General features: G+C 52.8%; 1 protein-coding gene across 21 annotated transcripts in view; it reads right to left on the reverse strand.

Annotated features, from left to right (window-relative positions):
- Positions 1–17,158, reverse strand: part of ZNF618 (zinc finger protein 618) — a 182,804-nt gene that overhangs the window by 17,395 nt on the left and 148,251 nt on the right. For 6 of the 21 annotated variants that reach the window (XM_059143335.1, XM_059143341.1, XM_059143333.1 and 3 more), the window contains 4 exons: positions 10,168–10,407; positions 6,489–6,572; positions 4,502–4,546; positions 3,443–3,520 (listed from right to left, as the gene is read on the reverse strand). The exons of 2 other annotated variants lie outside the window; for them this stretch is intronic. In XM_059143335.1, coding sequence (XP_058999318.1) covers positions 3,443–3,520; positions 4,502–4,546; positions 6,489–6,572; positions 10,168–10,407 — 447 coding nt within the window. The remainder of the gene's footprint in view (positions 1–3,442; positions 3,521–4,501; positions 4,547–6,488; positions 6,573–10,167; positions 10,408–17,158) is intronic. 13 more of the 21 variants (XM_059143336.1, XM_059143342.1, XM_059143344.1 and 10 more) reach the window with 7 other exon arrangements.

Consider the following 17,158-nt stretch of genomic DNA (forward strand, 5'->3'; position numbering starts at 1 on the left):
GTCGGGGCTGGGCTCGGAGAGGGGACTAGCCACCAGGAGGCAGGAGGGAACTTCTGGATGGATGTGGTCATGTTACACATCTTGACAGCAATGGTGATCAGATGACCATCACATGTCAAAACGATCACATCGTACTCTTCAAATGGATGAATTCCATGTATGTAAAATTTTATCTTCATAAATCCAGTTTTAAATGAATGAAAAGCAGCCCATCCTGAGAGTAACAAGAGTGGGTAGCTCTGAGTAGTGAGATCATGGCTTCATTTCCTAACTTCGCCACAAGTACCCGATTTCTTTGAAGGAGTAGATATTACATTACATTTATATTACATTAAAAATGGGGAAAACACGTGTTCTAGAACAGAAACCAGCAGCCGTTCTGGTTGCCTTTCTCCACCAACATAACACAGTTTTGAATCGGGCTCTGCCACGGTTGTGGGCTGGGAGCTGGAGCTAGCTGCTTCAACTTTCTGGGCCTCATTCCACGCCCCGCCCCCAACCAAAATGCTGGCGCAGGGCAAGCTGTAGGCTGACTCCCCTATCCTCTAGGACCTAGAATGGAGAGGACTCAACCCAGCAGTGGAGAATAACATCTAGTATTAGCTGGCTCAATCGACTTTTTTCTCCAGATCCCACTGATACTGCCTCTGATATGGACGAGGTACTTGGTAAATACCCGTGAAAAGGCTTGATTTATAGCTTGAGTAGAAAATAGCGTTTACTCAGTGTGGCTATTCCCTAAGTCCCACAGGTGCACATGCCCGGCCCCATCAGCAAAGGGCTGGATGAGAAGCTGGAGTCAAGGCCACCTCGTGGGGAGGGGCCACTGTAGGAAGCAGCTGTTGGGAAAAGAGGCACCTGTTGCTTTTCAGTATGAGACTATACCACGACCCTCAATATGGGACAGATGTCATTATCAGTCCCCTCACCCAGCCTGTGAGAGTGCTGACTGGCCCACTTCGTGGATGAGAAGCTTGAGGCCCAGATTGCTCAAGTGGCTCCAAGGGAAAGTCTGGGACGGTGCAAGAGCTCATATGATGCTAGATACCTTTTACAAGCTCTGCAACTTTGGGCCAGTGATTCTGTTCTGTGAGCCTCAGTTTCTTCATCTATATAATGGGGATGAGAACGTCAGCTCGTTCAGGAGATCTGATGGCACAGCCTTGTCTGACCCATAGTAACTGCTCACTAAACGTTAGCGATCGCTAGTACGATGACTCCCCAAACATACTCTGGAATGGACACCAGGGGCAAGACAAATTTTCCTACAGCACAGAAAAGAAGTTTATTAGGGGGAATTACCCTGTGCCATTCAGCAGCCTCTTAATGAGATTGGTGTTATTCGAGGCTGATCCCCCTTATCAGCGACACCGTAAACTGCACAGATCATGACGCTTAATTTTTCTCTATGGAGTCAATCCTTTAATCCCGACTCAGCCTGGCTGGGATTCAGGCTGGCTTTGCACTGGATTGCCTGTGAGGCATTCTTTGCCAGCAGTGGACCAGAACAAAGCGGCCCAAAGCTCTCCCTAGAAAACAAGACAGGAGGCCTGGGAGCCGCAAGGCTCCATAGGCACAGCCTTGATTTGCATTTTAATGGCCTCCACCCCACTGCCTGAGCACCCAGACAGACCCTCCCCTAACAGGCCTCAGCTTCCGAAGCTGGCAGGGGGGCAGGTGGAGGGTCCTGGTTTCAGAAGGGAAGTCAGCGGACATTGGACTGTGGGAGTCTCTGGTCCAAGAGGTGTGCCTGTCACTGGTTCCCAGGGGGTCAAGTCTGAATGCCTTCAGCGGGCATGCGAGGCCTTCCATGGGGAGGGATGGTTGACGGCCAAGGTAAGCAAGAGGGGTGAGGCTTGCGAAGCCTCGTGGGAGGACAGCCGGACAGGACAGATCTCCGAGATGGAGAAGGCTCAGACAGGGGGACACGTTTACTGCCCGGGGCACTCGGCCTGGCGGTACACCAGAGCTTGGAGCTCCCATGTCCTGGCTGCCACAGTGGCTCTGCTCTGATTTTAATGAGTTCGTTAGAAATAAGTAATAGCTCCCCCGACTGAAGAGCACATGACTGAGTGCCGAGGGGCCAGCACCCACACTGCACGCCGAAGAAGGGAATGGACGGACACAATGAACGAAGAGGGGACACGCTCACAGAACAGTACAGCCCCCGCCTAAATGAGGGTCCAGTCCTGCTTCCTCTGTGCAGGTCAGGCCAGCCCTAAGAGGGGCACGAGCAGTAACGGTCACCATCACAGACACAGCAGCGACCACTGCTTCTACAGGGCCCAGTGTGTCAAGGACGTTCCTCCCACTTCCAAGCATCCCCCACCTCCACCCCAGGAGGCCTTGTAGAGAGGGGTGGCAAGAATGGCTAGCTGAAGCCCCATTCCCGTTTCTCCCGAAATGTCAGGCTGTCCCTGGACAGAGGCGCTGGGCATGCTCCTCGCCCCTGGAATGTGGGCGCACAGGACCACGTGTCACTCGTGATCCAAAGTGGTATAGGAGGAAGTCTGCTGCCCTCCCGGCTGCCCCGTCTGAGACACGGAGACTGAGGAGCCACGGGGAGGACGGAGCTTCGGTCACCATGGTCAAGGCCAGCTAGCCCGGCCACCTGCGTCAGGCCGTGCTGGGACAGCAGAAGTCAGTGATTACGTGAAACCGCTGCGACTCTGGGGCTTACCCACTATCACACACAGTGGCATCCGCCTGACCAGAACAGAAACTGGACCAGAAGCGGGGTGCTGCTGCGAAAAGACCCTGAAAACGGGAGGTGTGGCTTTGAAAGCAGGATGGTAGAGGGGAGGGCGCTAATACCACATACTTGGAAGGTGGCTGCACAGCTGATGAGAAGGTCACCTAGACAGCATGCCACTAGCCAGGAGCTTGTCCCCGGTGGCTCTCATCATACTCCCTAGACTCATGGTGGGGCCGAGGACTTGCCAGCAACGCCAGCGCCAGGCCCTGTTGCAGACCTATAGACCCCAGCATCAGGGTGGGGGGCCTGGGGCACGCTCCAGTCTGAGGATGGCTGCTGTCATGTCTGGGACACTGTCACAGTGAATGTACCTCTACTCGGAGTCGGGGCTTGGGTCCAGGCTGCCCTGGCAGGATCCCTCTGTCCCGTCTGGCTCCCGCCTCAGCTCCCCGAGATCTCAAACCACACTCCCTTGCCCCCGTGAGGTCCTTCCCAGTCAGCTCCTATGGTTATGCTCGGGGGCCAGAGCCACAACCTTCAGGAAGCTTTCTTCAGCTCGTTCCCCTCTCTAACTGGGCGCCCACCACCATCTCCAGAACAGACCTCCCCTGTAGGGCCCCAGGGCTTCCTGAGGGCAGGTCCCAGGTCCTGTGCCCATTTCCTGAGAAGGCCTGGCCTCCGGGCAAACTCTGGGGGGCACCGGGCAGGAAGAGCACTTGGTACGGCCCAGACCAGGGATTCCCTTACCTGCGTGGGACTGCATATGCTCCAGCAGATTGTTGTAGAACTGGAACTGGATCCCACAGGCGCCGCAGGTGTACGGTTCTGGGGCGGAAGGGGGAGAGACGAGGCAGCTGCATTAGTGGCAGAACGACCCTGGATGCCCGGGAACCTGCTGGGGCTCTGCGCTCGGGAGTTCTGGGCCTAGCCTGTCTGCCCCTGTCACTAACTGCTGAGGGAGAGGCTTGGGGGAAGGAGCAGCAACGGAGGGAGGAAGACCTGCAGATAGAGACCGCCTAGCTCAATCACACAGACATTTATTGAGTGCTTACTGTGTGCCAGGCACTGTTCTGGGCACTGGGGAGGGGAATGGGGCAACACTAACGGACCAAGTGCTGCCCTGGGACAGAGACCATGTCCCACATGCCCCACAGCCCATCCTCGGCCCAGAGGAGTGCAGACGTCCCCGCCGAAAAAACAAAGACGTGAGTGTATGAATGAAACGAAAACCAGGTGAAGAGCACAGAGGGCCGTAAAGGGAGCGGGCAGTGATCGGGAGAGCAGGGTAGGAGGTGGAGAAGGCCACAGGAAGGTGAGAGGACACAGGACAGGTGAGGACAGGGAAGACAGTGCGTGCGGGACAGAACCACGTGCGCAGGGGGACCTCCCACCTCTGTGTCCCCAGAACTCAAGTCCATGCCCAGCACAGGAGAAAGTGGAAGGACAAGGAAAGAAGGGGGTCAAAGAGGAGTTAAGGAGAGACACGCGATGGGCCTGGAAGTGCTGTCCTGAGGCCGCCCCCATGAGTAGCTACGGGAAGGCCTGGGTTACTGCTAGGGCCGGGGTCGGGGGGTGGGGGGCGGGCGGTGGAAGCAGGATGCCTGTAGTCAGGCTCTGCCTTGTCCCCTGTCTGGACTTCCCCCTCCCGCCTGGGGCTGGCCCCTCCTCCTGCCTCTGCTGGCTGCCAGCTCTGCCAAGGGGTGGTCCAAGGGCAAGGGCTCTGGGGAAGTCCTGAGCAGGTGGCTGGCTGAGTTCACTCCCTGCCCTGCCTTGCCCTCTCCAGCCCCCCATGGGACCGTCACTTACTCTGTAGGAGAGGGAAAGTATTGGAAATCAGGGGACTTGCAGTTTCTGCAAAAGAGAAACAGTTTAGCTAAGTCTCTTCCCGTTCTGGTGCTCTGAGATGATTGTCATTACTTCTGTTCTCAGGAAGCAGTAAGCCACCGGGACTCTCGGAGGAGGAGGAAGAGGATCTGAGAGCCAGGCTCACATTCTGGGCTGCTGCTGGGACACCAGGCAGGGCCAGGTCACCCAGGGCCATGCCTCCAGGACACTCTCAACTCTCAGAGAGTGAGCCCACAGAGTTCGAATGAGGAAATGTCCCTGTGTAGCTGCCACTTAAGGAGAGGGAGCTGGGAGCTGCTTCTAGATCCTGGCACCGGCCAGGGGAGGGCTGTGCTGGGACAGGTTCTGCTTCTTGGCATTGTTAGGTGAGCCTCAAAGGCAAAAGGCAGCAGGCATCCCTTACAGACTGGGGACCTGGGACCATGACCGACCTCTCCTGGGCCTATTTCCTCATCCAGAAAATGAGGTTAATAAGAACACTGACACCCCACCCCTGCCCGGGGCTGTGGTAAGGATGAAAACAGGGGAGACACAGACAGCTCTGAACATAGGCCAGGCACGTAGTAAGCGCTCAATAAATGGTGGCTGCTAGCAGCAGCACGTCATGCTGTCCTCCAGGCAGCAGTGTTGGAGGACTGAGAGGCGGGGGGTTCAGCCTGGCTGCTAAGGGGAGATGGTGCTCCCAGTCCTGGCTCTCCTGCTTCCTGTGTGGCCTCGGGCAAGCCACGCCGTCACTTCTGGCACTGCCTTTTCGAGACTGGGTCACATGTCTCAGAAGGTGAGCGGCTTGGGAAAGTCGGCAAGCTCTCTATGGTTTACAGGGCTACACAGACATTCTCAGGCTCCAGCACAGCCCATCTCCCTCAGGGCACTCCCCACGTCACCTGGTTTAGTTAAAACTACCACTGCCACCACCGCCAACAGAACACCAGCCTGCTGCCACAGGGATGTGTGCGCGAGCCCCGCTTCACAGCGCAGGTGAGGTGAAGAGGCCGCCGGCCCCAGGCACTAGCCTAGAGGTAGAGCCAACGGGGTTTACTCTTTGGCTCAAGATCAGAGCTAGAGCTCGCCATACGGGTTAGAAACGTCCACATTCAAGTCTGGGCTCCTGGCTGTGTTTCATGACAGCCCCGACTGCCGGCCCCGTCTGTGCCCAGCACGGTGCCAGGCACATGCCAGCCCCTCACCTGCTGAGCTGAACTGCAGCCGCACGGAGGCGGGGAGATACCCTACCTTAATGTGACCCCAGCACCAGAACCGTTTCCCCATCTTGCCCTGGTCGTCACTGTGCAGGCCGGCTTCCTGCACCTTTCTCAGACAGGGCCCTCCAGCGCCCTGCTAGGCTAGCAGAGCATCCGTCTGGGGAGGAGCAGCCTTTGGCTGCTCCGAGGTGCGAGGTGCGAGAGGAACGCCGCCAGGGGGCACCAAAACACCACCGGGAACCTCGGCCAAACCTCCTTCGGAGGGCAGAGGCTGGCAGAGGCCCTTTGGATGGCCTGCGATTCAAAGTGGGACCAGAACTCATGGGTCTCTGGCTCTTTGGCTATAGCCCTCTCTGCTGCCCCCTCCTTTGCCTGTCCTGGAAAGAAACTGGCTGCAATGTTTACTCTAAAAACCCAGCAGTAGCTCTCTCACTCCTCCCCGGGCCATCCACATCAATGCTGCGGGCAATGGGGAGGGGGCGTCCCTCGTCTCCCGGGGACGGGGGGGGGGGGGACGAACAGCAGCAGTCCCCGAGATGCCCCCTGAGGCCCAGAGGCAGGTCCCTGGAAGAAAACACCCTTCCCATGTCTGCCTGGCCCCGGCCCCCTCCTAATTCCCTGCCCGCTGCATCCTCCCAGGAACAGCATCGGGGACCATGAAGACCCCAGCCCAGAGCGCCTGCCGCCTCCCCGCGTAGGAGTAGTGGAGACCACAGCATGGGATGGTTGTCACAAGGTACACTCACCGCTAGAGTTTTGGGAACTGCTATTTGTCTCTTCAAAGTGGTTTTGTGCTTTGCCTTCTACTCTCCGACTGAAAGCGCTTTCTGCTAGGTGGGGACAGGAGAGAGGGAGAAAACACCGGTGACTGGTTAGCACGATGAGGGCCAAAAGGAACTGGCTTCAAGGCCAGGGTACCCGGGAACTGCCTGGTCCAGGGTCTGGGAGAACCCAGGGCTTTATGTGGGGAACCTGCACAGCGAGGGGCACTGGGACCCCAAAACAGACCTCCAGCTCCTTGGGCTCACCTGATTTGCCTGATACCTCATCAGGCAAAAGATTCCCCCCTACAGCGCCGAGCATGGGTCAAGGGGCAGGCACAGGGGGCACACGTGTGTGACCTGAATGCCCACATGAAATCCAGCTGAGTGGGCGGATGGCCAACAGACCCAGGTCTCCCATCTCTGGTTAAAGAGCCACATGAGTGACACTAAGTCATTGGGACCTGCCACCCGCTACTTCCTCAGCCAGAATCTGCTGCCACAGGCTCCACCAAGGAACAGGGAGGGTGACAGACGGTTTTCTGGCGGTGGCTCCGGCAGAGCAGGAGGGCCAGACAGCAGATTCCAGATCTACAAGCCAAGTGGTCGCTGGGTGGCAGGGAGGGCATCCTGGAGAGATGGTGTGAGCGGAGGCAGCCGCACACCCTGAGAGCCTGAAGACCAGATGAGGTCTGCTCCGAATTCATCCGCGGGAAGGACTGGATCCTTATGGGATTCACGGCATTTCCACCTAGAGGGGGCACCTTCCTGGCGCCGTGTGAAGAGATGGGGTCCGAGCAGGAGCAAACAGACCAGTTTAGCTCCCACCCCTGCCCCCTGTGGAAGGTCCTGAGACAGAGCTATCAGAGCTTGAAGGTAGCTCTGCTTTTCCCAGTTGCTCCCGGCACAATGGGGCTGCAGCCACGCCGGGACATAAACGCTTCTGGGAGCAAGTCTGGCTGGGACAAGCAGCTGACCCAGTCGGGGAAACAACTCACACAGGGATATCAAAGGCTCTGAGAAGCTCCACCAGAAAGAGACCTGCGTGGCTGTGCAGCCTTCCCAGATACATTTAGCCACTGAGGCCCATTTTTAAAATTCCTTCGTACCCCTCAGAAATGGTGATCCCCGGAGCCCACTTTGGGAAATGCCACTGCCACCCAGCCCACCCTACATCAAAAGGACAAGTGCTCAGACCGGGGGGGCTGGGGTTCTGCACGAGGATGGGGCAATGGGAAAAGAAGCCCCAGGAAGCTCCCTCAGGCCCTGCTCCATGCTTGGGCTCCCAAGCCCAATGACGCCTCCTGACTCCGAGGCTGTTGGTGGCATCCCAAGAAGACCCACTCTTCAAAAGCTGTCTGTGAAATGCCTGGGCTGACAGCTACCCATCGGCTCACCTCAAGGTGCCATCTGTAAATCAGCAAAGAACGCCCCTCCATTCTTTGTGTGGGATTGGTGGGGAGGTGGAGGCTCTCATTTACTGAGCACCTACTATGTGGCCAGCACGGTCCGCACACCTGATGCCTGTGGTCTCCCACAGTCCTCCCGACGGTGCTGTGACAGCCACACTGTCATTCCCATTCTACAGGCAGAAAGACAGGCAAGTGGCACTGCCCAATCCTGGAGGTGGGAGTATGCTTAACCCACCGGCTGTTAGAAAGAGAAGAGTTCGTTGCTGAGACACATGCAGTCTCCTGAAGAGGGTCTGGGGTAGTACGGACAGGATTCCTTTCTCCATCTTATGTCCTGTGCATTCCTTCAACGCTTCCCCACAACCCCCGCCCGCGGAGGCGTTCCATGCAGCCTGGCCACCATCTCAGTATGACGCAGCACCACAGTGCTGACAGTTAGTCCCCTACTGCTCAGAGGACCATGCAGACCGGGAACAGCTACCCCCGAATCAGCACCCTGGGTCAAAAAGCCAGGGGCAGTGCTCCCAGCGGAGTGCTGTGTGCAGACACGCTCGTACCCAAGGAGCACGGCCTATGAGCGGGACAGGGGCAAGGACAACTTCCAGATCTGATGGGCAGGGCCCTGCTCACCCCCTGCTGTCCTCTGCCCCAGAACCCCCAGCACAAGCCTTCCAGGTCACATGGAGGCAGCCAGAGGCACGTCCCAGAGTTGGCTGGAAGCTTACTATGGGGCACTGAGGTCTGGGAAACACGAGAGACCACAGGGCCCTTGTAGGCACTTCTCTGCACAAAACGGTCAATGCACAAGCTCCCAGCCACAAGGTCATGAGTAAAAGCCAAGACTTGAAAGCCAGGATCCCTTTATTTAGTTGAGCCAGTATCTACCGTCAACGAGCCCATGATGACCCGTTTGCTTCCAACCAATGTCTGACTGCTGTTGCAAAAACACAACCAACGGCTCTTGGCTTTTCTCAGCACAGGGCCTGAAAAATCATGACCTTCAAGGCTGACGGACTACTTACTCCTCTTCTGAAAAACCTAAGCACAATAAACTCATCCTCAAATATTTTGAAGAATCAAATCTTTGTCCAAAATTGAAACACAAAAAAAAGGCAAGCCCAACCTGCACCTGGCTGTGTGGCGGGTCCAATCTACTCATTCACTAAACTGGATTCTCAGTCTCATCGCTGGTGTAGCTCTCTGCTGGCTCTAGGCCTCCCGAGGGTGAGGAAAGGCCCACAGCCCCAGAAGGACAACGTTGTCACTCTTTCTACACCCCGCACACCCCGGCAGACAGCCCAAGGCTCAGCGCACCCAGAAAGGAATGAGGATTCCTGACCGTCGCCACTCAGCAGCTGCCGTGTCTCGTCAAGTCTCCCTGGGCATGGTGGTTGCTGTGTACCCTTCACTGCCGGGTCCCCACCTGCAGCCACAGACGCCGAACACACCGCAGCTGGCGTCCACTGCTTTCTTGCTGGGTTAGGGCCCACGGAGGGGCTTCATGGGCAGGCACCCCCCTTCCCAGGTAGGGGGAGGCTAAGAGAACAGAGCTCTGCTTCATGGGGAGCAACTCTTCTAGAAATGAGGTTTTAGATTTTTTTCAGGAAGACTGGGGGATGCAAACTCATGCCAAGAGGGTCCAGGCAGGTGATGTAAATGGACGAGCAGGGCTGGACGCCAGACAAGACAACAGCGTGATCACAATGAGAAATGACGCCTGCCACGTGGCCACTGTGTTAGCGACGCAGGAGGGAGTGGTGAGGACCACGGAATACCGGGCAGCCTGTGCTCTCTTCAAGGTGGCTGCTGTAGCTCAGTCCCCACGCCAGCGGCTACCCTCTGGGGAAGCCGGTCCAGCACTGCCAGAGCTGACTTTCCAACGTCAGCAAGAACTCAAATGTCTTATGCAAAATCTCTTAAGTCTCAAAGGCTGGCAGTTAATTTAAAAAGAAGTTTTAACTCCTTAGGCTATGACTTGGGAAAATATAGTACCCGCTTAAAAAAAAAAAAGCATTGCAAACTGTCACATACAAACTCTCTGATGTAGGGTAAGAAAACCGAGGCTCAGAGAGGCTAGGTGGCTTGCCACGGTGAGAGCCAGCTAGAGGCACAGCTGGGACCCAGGCCTGTCCCAGAGAGCCACGGGACCTCCACTCGCTCTTGCAAGGAACAGTGACCCCAGGCACAGCTATGGCAGGTGGGAGTGGGGTGGGGAGTGGAGGAAGTGCGAGCATGACAGAGGCCATCGGTACCTGCGGTCGCCTTGCTTGCCGGAGATCCCGAGTTTGGAGTGCGGAACGTCTGGGTTTGGGTGGCTGGAGGGGTGCGGTGTAAGAGGGCGCCACATCGGACCACGGAGGCCGGAGCTTTTTTCCCCGACTGGTTCGTCTGGGTCTTCGCTGCCACGAAGCGTGGAGACGGGGAGACCTCCGGATGCGAACACTCAGAGCCCGTATCTGGATCGTCCGGTGGCTCCCACCCGGGGGCAGTACCTGAGAGGGTCATGCTCTCAGTCCCCGTGGGCCCTCGGAGCTGGCCGACTGAGTTGTCTCTTGGGCCACAGAACCCCATGCTCAAGGGTCAAAACCTCTTCTTGGTCCACAGAGGGCAAAGGCTCTCTCTCTCTTGGAGCCTAAGAAAGTCCAGGATTCTAGAACCTTCCCCAGCCTCTCCTTGAAGGTAGCCCGATCATCAACTAACACACTGACTAGCTCACTGGGAGGGCTCCCCCATAACCCTAGACCAACCCAGGCTCTCAGTGCCTAAGAACGCTGCCTATGACCTGTTGGAGCATGTGAATTAGTCAACCCAGGCAAAAAAGCATTTTCTAGAACACTGGCTCCGAAGCCTTTTCTTTCCAAGGCAGTCTGGCTCAGATGGAAGGACAGAAAGCAGACAGCCAGGGACACACCACGATTGCCTGGTGGTGTGGGGGAAAAGCAGAGGGGCTCCATGGAGCCCCAGGGTTTTAGGGGGAAGGGGTGCTGGAGACTTGCTGCTCTCGGGGACAGCGCGTGAAGTCTACGCTGCTGCTTTCACCAAAGTCAGTGCAGTGCAGCAGTTCCCCAGTGGCACTGGGGGAAGTCTGGGTCACCATTTCCCAGACCCCTGCTTCCCTTCCCTGAGTCCTCTGCAGAAGCTAGAGACGCTGAGAACTGGGGGCTGACACTCAGGTGGTCTCCACCTCTGGCCATCCTAGGCGGGCAGCAGTCTGCCTCCTTCATGCCGCCCGGGGCCCTAGGCTGAGCCCTGAACCTGGCCGCACTCCCACGTTCAACACAGAACAGGAGCAGGGAGGCAGTGGTCTTCTAGCTCAATGGCAACTCTCCTCCCCGAAGGCGAGAAGGGGACTAGGCAGCACGGGAAGGGGCTTCGTCAGTGCTGCTGCCCCCAGCCTTTGGTGCCCATCAGTGTCCCCATCCTGGGCATCAGACAATTCACCCACTATTTTCAGAGCCAAAAAATAAAAAGGCACTTCCTGACCCTCTACCTTGGGCCATTCCTGGCAGCCACGAGCAAGCCCTGGCCTAGAGAAGCAGGAAGCAGGGCTTCGTGCGAGGCCACACAGGACCCACTCTTCAGCCTGAGACATTGAGATGAGCTCAGAGTTCTCGGCTGCCCAACGTCCTCTTGGAAGTACCCCCTTCTCCATTCACAGTGGTGGCCAGATGCCAGGAGCTGGAGGACACTCTGTTCACAGCCCTCTTAATTAAGCAAGCCCTCACCCCAGCCCACCCTGGCCCCCAAGAGGAGTTCCCAAGGCCACCATCCACAAGGATACAGGTGTCCCTCACTGTCTCAATACCCATTCGCTGGACTCGGGCTTTCTAATCACAAACTAGAGGTCTGGGTAGGGAAGGACACTTCCCTATGTTCCCTCCCCTTCTCTCTCTCTCCCTTTCGGAGCCAAGGACCTTAGAGGCCAATCTAAAGGGTGGCTTGTCTCACCATTTCCAAATGTTTTTAGCCACAGAACCAGCTAAATACCACACTCCATGGTGTGTGTCTAGAGCTCTAGCTCTGAGCTCCCAACTACTTCCCTGAAGCGGAGTTTGGGGACCGAACGTGCAGCAAGATGAACCCACCTTCGGATGCCATGTCCCTGCCCCTTCCGTCTCCATGGTCTTGGCTTCTTTACTTCTCCTCTCTTGACCTTAGCTCCCCCCGACCCATACCCCTTTTGGCACACCCGGCCTCACGGGGATTCTACGAGAGCCCAAGAACACACAAACTCCCAGAAGTCCCGTGAAAGGTACATGGCTCTTCACATGTAAGCAGCTACTACTGGGACTTGGGACAGATAAGGACACCGAGACCCAGAATGTTCGGTCAGTTTGGGTCACATGGCAAGTCTGTGTCAGGATTAAGACAGAAGCTCAAGCTTGTCAAGCTACCTGCACAAGGCCGTGTGGTCCCCTGTGCCATCCACTCACACATCCCAGGAACCTGGGCACAAGGGACAGAGAATTTCTGAGCAATACACTGAGCACGTGGCTTTCATTCTCAAGCCCCAGGCTCTACTCTGAAGGATGGTTTCTAGAAGGCCCTCCAGATCAAGTTCTTTTCAGGGTCTGTAATTCCTGATGTCAAAATCCTGGCCTGTGTGACAGCCTCCGCCTCCCTAATATAGGGCAGGGAGCTTGGGGACACCCATGAACCACATGATCCAGGCAATCTTCAGGCACCTGGCCTGGGACCAGCTCACCTCTTGCCTTTTCCGTTCTCTAACACCTTCTCTCTTCCAAGCCTAGCAGCTCCGCATATGTCATTCCTCTGGAACGATGCTCCCTCCAGTTTTCACCTAGGTAACTCGTGCTGGTCTGACACAGTGTCACGAGTGTGTCAGACTGGTACCCTGCCGACACCTCACTCAGTCATGGATCTTTCCAGTCTTTCAGTCGCCCCTCTCCTTCTCCCTTCCCAGAACTGATCACCACCCGTACTGACACACGGTGTGATCTTTCGAATGGGATCTCTTTCCCCATTAGTCTCAATGTTCTGGGAGGGTAGACGCCGCCAGTGAGGCCCAACCATGCACTCAGGACCTAGCACATTCCCTCACACACAGGAAGTGCTCAAGAGGTCTTGTGGGATCAGAGAACCACTGCGTGAATGGCCAAAGACGGGATGCCGGAGAGGAGACGTGAGAACCTGGCCCCTGCGTCACCCTCCCATCAGCCCCCAAGGCATATCTAGGGACAGATAACCTCTCGGAGCTCAGAGAGGTATGGGAACCACTCCGCGGTCACAGAGCAGGTAGGGACAGAGCAGGATGAACTTCGCAGACTCCTAACTCCTTTCACTCAACAATCTGCTCCATCTGTGGACCTTCTCACACAGAATGTTATCAGGCTGCAATTCCTACCCAAGTTCTCACTGGGAAAGAAGAGCGAGCTTCAGACAAGACTGGCTGACAGAATACGCGTGAGAGTTTTACATCTGGGAGATACTTAAAAATACGAGGGCACTGAGGTCTCTACTTTCTCTAAAGCCAAAAATTCAATAGTAGCGAAATCAATCAATCAATCAATCAGAGAATAAAAGGATTCCAGAAAAATAACCATGGGGTTACCGAGAGCACAGAGAGAGCAGGGGGTCTCCCTGAAACTCTCATGGGGCAGAGGAGGGTGGAGACCCATCCGAGGCAAAGGGGAATAGCGTGCTCAAAGGCTGGGGGTGGGACAGCGGGGGTCGTGGCGCAAGGGGAGTCCCATCTGGGAATGCCGTGTCCTGGGTTTTCATTTTAGTTAGAGAACGGGACAGCTTACTCCTCCGGCCATCCCAGAGTCCCCAGTGTAAGACTAAGCCCTCCTCCAGATGCAGCCGTAAAGCTGGACAAAATACACAGAACAGGGCAGCGCAGGGTTGTGATTCACGAGGGAAGACCTGATGTGTGATCACTCCAGTCTCTACCTGGATATCTTCCTGGACCACGGCACGGGGGTGGAGCCCAAAGAAGGCACTGCTGTTGGGCTCAATGGGGGAGGCAATGGTCAGAGTTCAGGGCTTTTGAGGGAGCTGGAATGAGCAGGACAGAATAACAAAGAGGAGGGAATTTTGAAGGGGGAAAAAAAAGAAAACCTCCAGAAATGTGCAGAGGCAACCCCTTAAAGTCTGAGACTGGACGCCAGAATGATTTGTACAGAAAAAGCCTCTGAAAAGTCTGGCAGGTAACTGCTACTGAGGGCTGTTAGCTGAGCAAGGATTCAGAAGTCTCACAAGACGAAGAGATGTCTGCGTCCCCATCTGCCGGAGAAGATGGACCTTGCTGAACACCTCGAGCATTTAGTCGGGGACCAGAAAGGTCAGGCCATAGAAGGATTACTCTAACCCTAGAATAAGAACAACTGGAAACCCACCCTAACAGTTTAAAAACAAACCACTGAAGTACAAAGCTGATCTGTAGGTTAAGTAACCATTTGCCATAACAAAATTCAATACTTTTCAAAGGAAGATAACAAAATCCAGATGCTCAACAGAACACTGCAATGTGCAGCCCAGAATGAAAAATCACTTGTGAGGCAAAGCAGGAAAATGTGACTAATAACCAAGAGAAAAATACCACTTAACAGACACAACAAGGATGATGGGCTCTGCTGACAAGGGCCTTAAAACAGCTTTCATAGATATGCTCAAAGATTTAAAGGATAATGTGAACTAAATGAAAAAAAAAAAAGGCTATAAAAAGTAACCAAATGGAAATTACAGAGATGAAAAATAGGATAGCTGAAATGAAAAATTCACTTGACAGGTTTTTCTAATAAAAAAGATTATGGGGGCGCCTGGGTGGCTCAGTTCGTTGAAGCCTCTGTCTTCAGCTCAGATCATGATCCCAACATCCTGGGATTGAGCCCCACATCGGGCTCTCTGCTCTGCAGAGCCTGCTTCCCCTCCTCTCTCTGCCTGCCTCTCTGCCTACCTGTGATCTCTGTCAAATAAATAAATAAATAAAATCTTTAAAAAGAAAAGAAAAGACTGCATACTAGAGAAGAACAGAACAGCAAACTTGGAAGACAAGGTACTGGAAACCATCCAAATTGAAGCTCGAAGGGAAAACAGGAGCTTCATCACCAAATGGTTTAATACATAAACAAATAAAAAGTCTCAACAGCAGAAAAAAGATTGGGTAATAAGAATATTTACAGAAATACTGACTGAAATTTTCCAAATCTGATGAGAAATATAAACACCACTGAACCACAAAACTCAATGAACTCCAAACAGGAGACACACACAAAAAATTATACATTCTAATCAAACTGGTAAAAAACAGTAACACAGAGATTTAAAACCACCCAAAGAAGACACATTAAATATAGAAGAGTAAGAATGATCTTTGACTTCTCATCAGAAACAACATAAACCAGAAGATAAAAGAATGTCATTTTTAAAGAGCCAAAAAAAGAAAAATTTCTCAACCTAGAATTTCATATGCAGAGAAAGTATCCATCAAAAGGACAGATAAAATAAAAACATCTTCAGTTAAGCAAATCTCTCACCAACAGACCTACAATTAAGCGTTAAAGGAAATTCTTCAAAGAATAAGGGAAAATGATAACAGATGGAATTTAGATTCATACGAAGAAAAGGAAAGGAAGTGGTAAATATGTTAGAAAATTAAAAAATTTCTTAGGTAAAAAAATAATTCACTGTTTAAAGCAAAAAGATAACTGTTGGGTTTATAACTTACATACACATAGACATATCAGAAGAGCACAAAGGACAGGAGAGTAGTAAAAGGAAATGCACTGTTATAAGGTTCTGAGATTATTGTGAGGTTTTGAATTCATCATATATTGTAACACTAAAGATGTCTATTATAAACTACAGAATAACTACTAAAGAAAAAGAGGAGGTACAGTTGGAAAGCTAACAGGAAATGTTTAAGTTCTCAGTTAATATTAAAAGACAAGACAAGAAAAAAATGAACGAGATGGGACAAACAGAAAAAACAAGACAAAATATACAAAGTACAAAAAATATGAAATACAAAATCTAACCATATCAATAAATAATATTAAATGTAAATGGATTAAACACTTCATTTAAAGGGCAGGGATTATCAGACTAGAGAAAAGAGTGAGAACCAACTATATGTACACACTTCAAATAGAAAGACACAAAGATTATAAGAAAAAGATCAAAAGAAATATACCACGTAAATACTAAGCCTAAGAAAGCCGTAGTAGCTATATTAATAACAGATAAAGCAGATTTCAGGACAAGAACTATTACCTGTTAAATAAAAAAAAAAATTAAAAATAAAGAGATAAAGGTATTTAACAATTTTAAAGAGTCATCAAGACATAATGATCCAACGTGTATGCACCTGAAAGCAAAGTTTCAAAGTACATGAGTCAAAAACTGACAGTAATAAAGGGAGAAATAGCATATTCATAATCACGCTTGTATATTTTAACGCCTGTCTCTCAATACTTGATAGAACAAGCACATTTTTAAAAGCCTGAAAAGGAACAGAGATTTGAACATTATTAAGCAACTTCACCCAACTGACACTACACTCAGGAAATACTCTTCCCAGCTCATTCTCAGAGACCATGCAAAAGGGCATAACCACTTGGCAAACAGTTTAATGGTTTCTTAGAAGTTAAATGTCCACCTATCATGTGATCCCACTATTCCATTCCTCCAGCTGTTTACTCAAGATTAATGAAAGCAGCTGCCCATACAAGGACCTAAACACAAATGTTCAGAGCAGCTTTGTACTATAGTGCTCTAAACCAGAACCACCCAAATGTCCATCCACAAGTGAATCAAGCAAACTGGGGGATGTCTATCCATGCAGTGGAACACTACTACTCATCAGTTAAAGGGAATGAACTGAATGAACTGAATGCAATCATGGATGAATCTTAACACAATCGTGGAGAGTAAAAGAAACCAGACCCCCCCCCCCATAAACCCACACAGAAAGGGAACATATTGTAAGATACTACATATAAGGAATATTCTAGAAAATGTAAACTAATACATAGTAACAGAAAGCAGATCAGGGGCGCCTGGGTGGCTCAGTGAGTTAAAGCCTCTGCCTTCAGCTCAGGTCATGATCCCAGGGTCCTGGATCGAGCCCCACATCAGGCTCTCTGCTCAGCAGGGAGCCTGCTTCCTCCTCTCTCTCCTTCTGCTTCTCCGCCTACTTGTGATTTCTCTCTGTCAAATAAATAAATAAAATCTTTAAAAAGAAAGAAAGCAGATCGGTGTTTGCCTGGGGATGGGGAACCT

The sequence above is a fragment of the Mustela lutreola genome, chromosome 12 (genome assembly GCF_030435805.1).
Source record: "Mustela lutreola isolate mMusLut2 chromosome 12, mMusLut2.pri, whole genome shotgun sequence".
In the NCBI taxonomy this organism is placed as follows: domain Eukaryota; kingdom Metazoa; phylum Chordata; class Mammalia; order Carnivora; family Mustelidae; genus Mustela; species Mustela lutreola.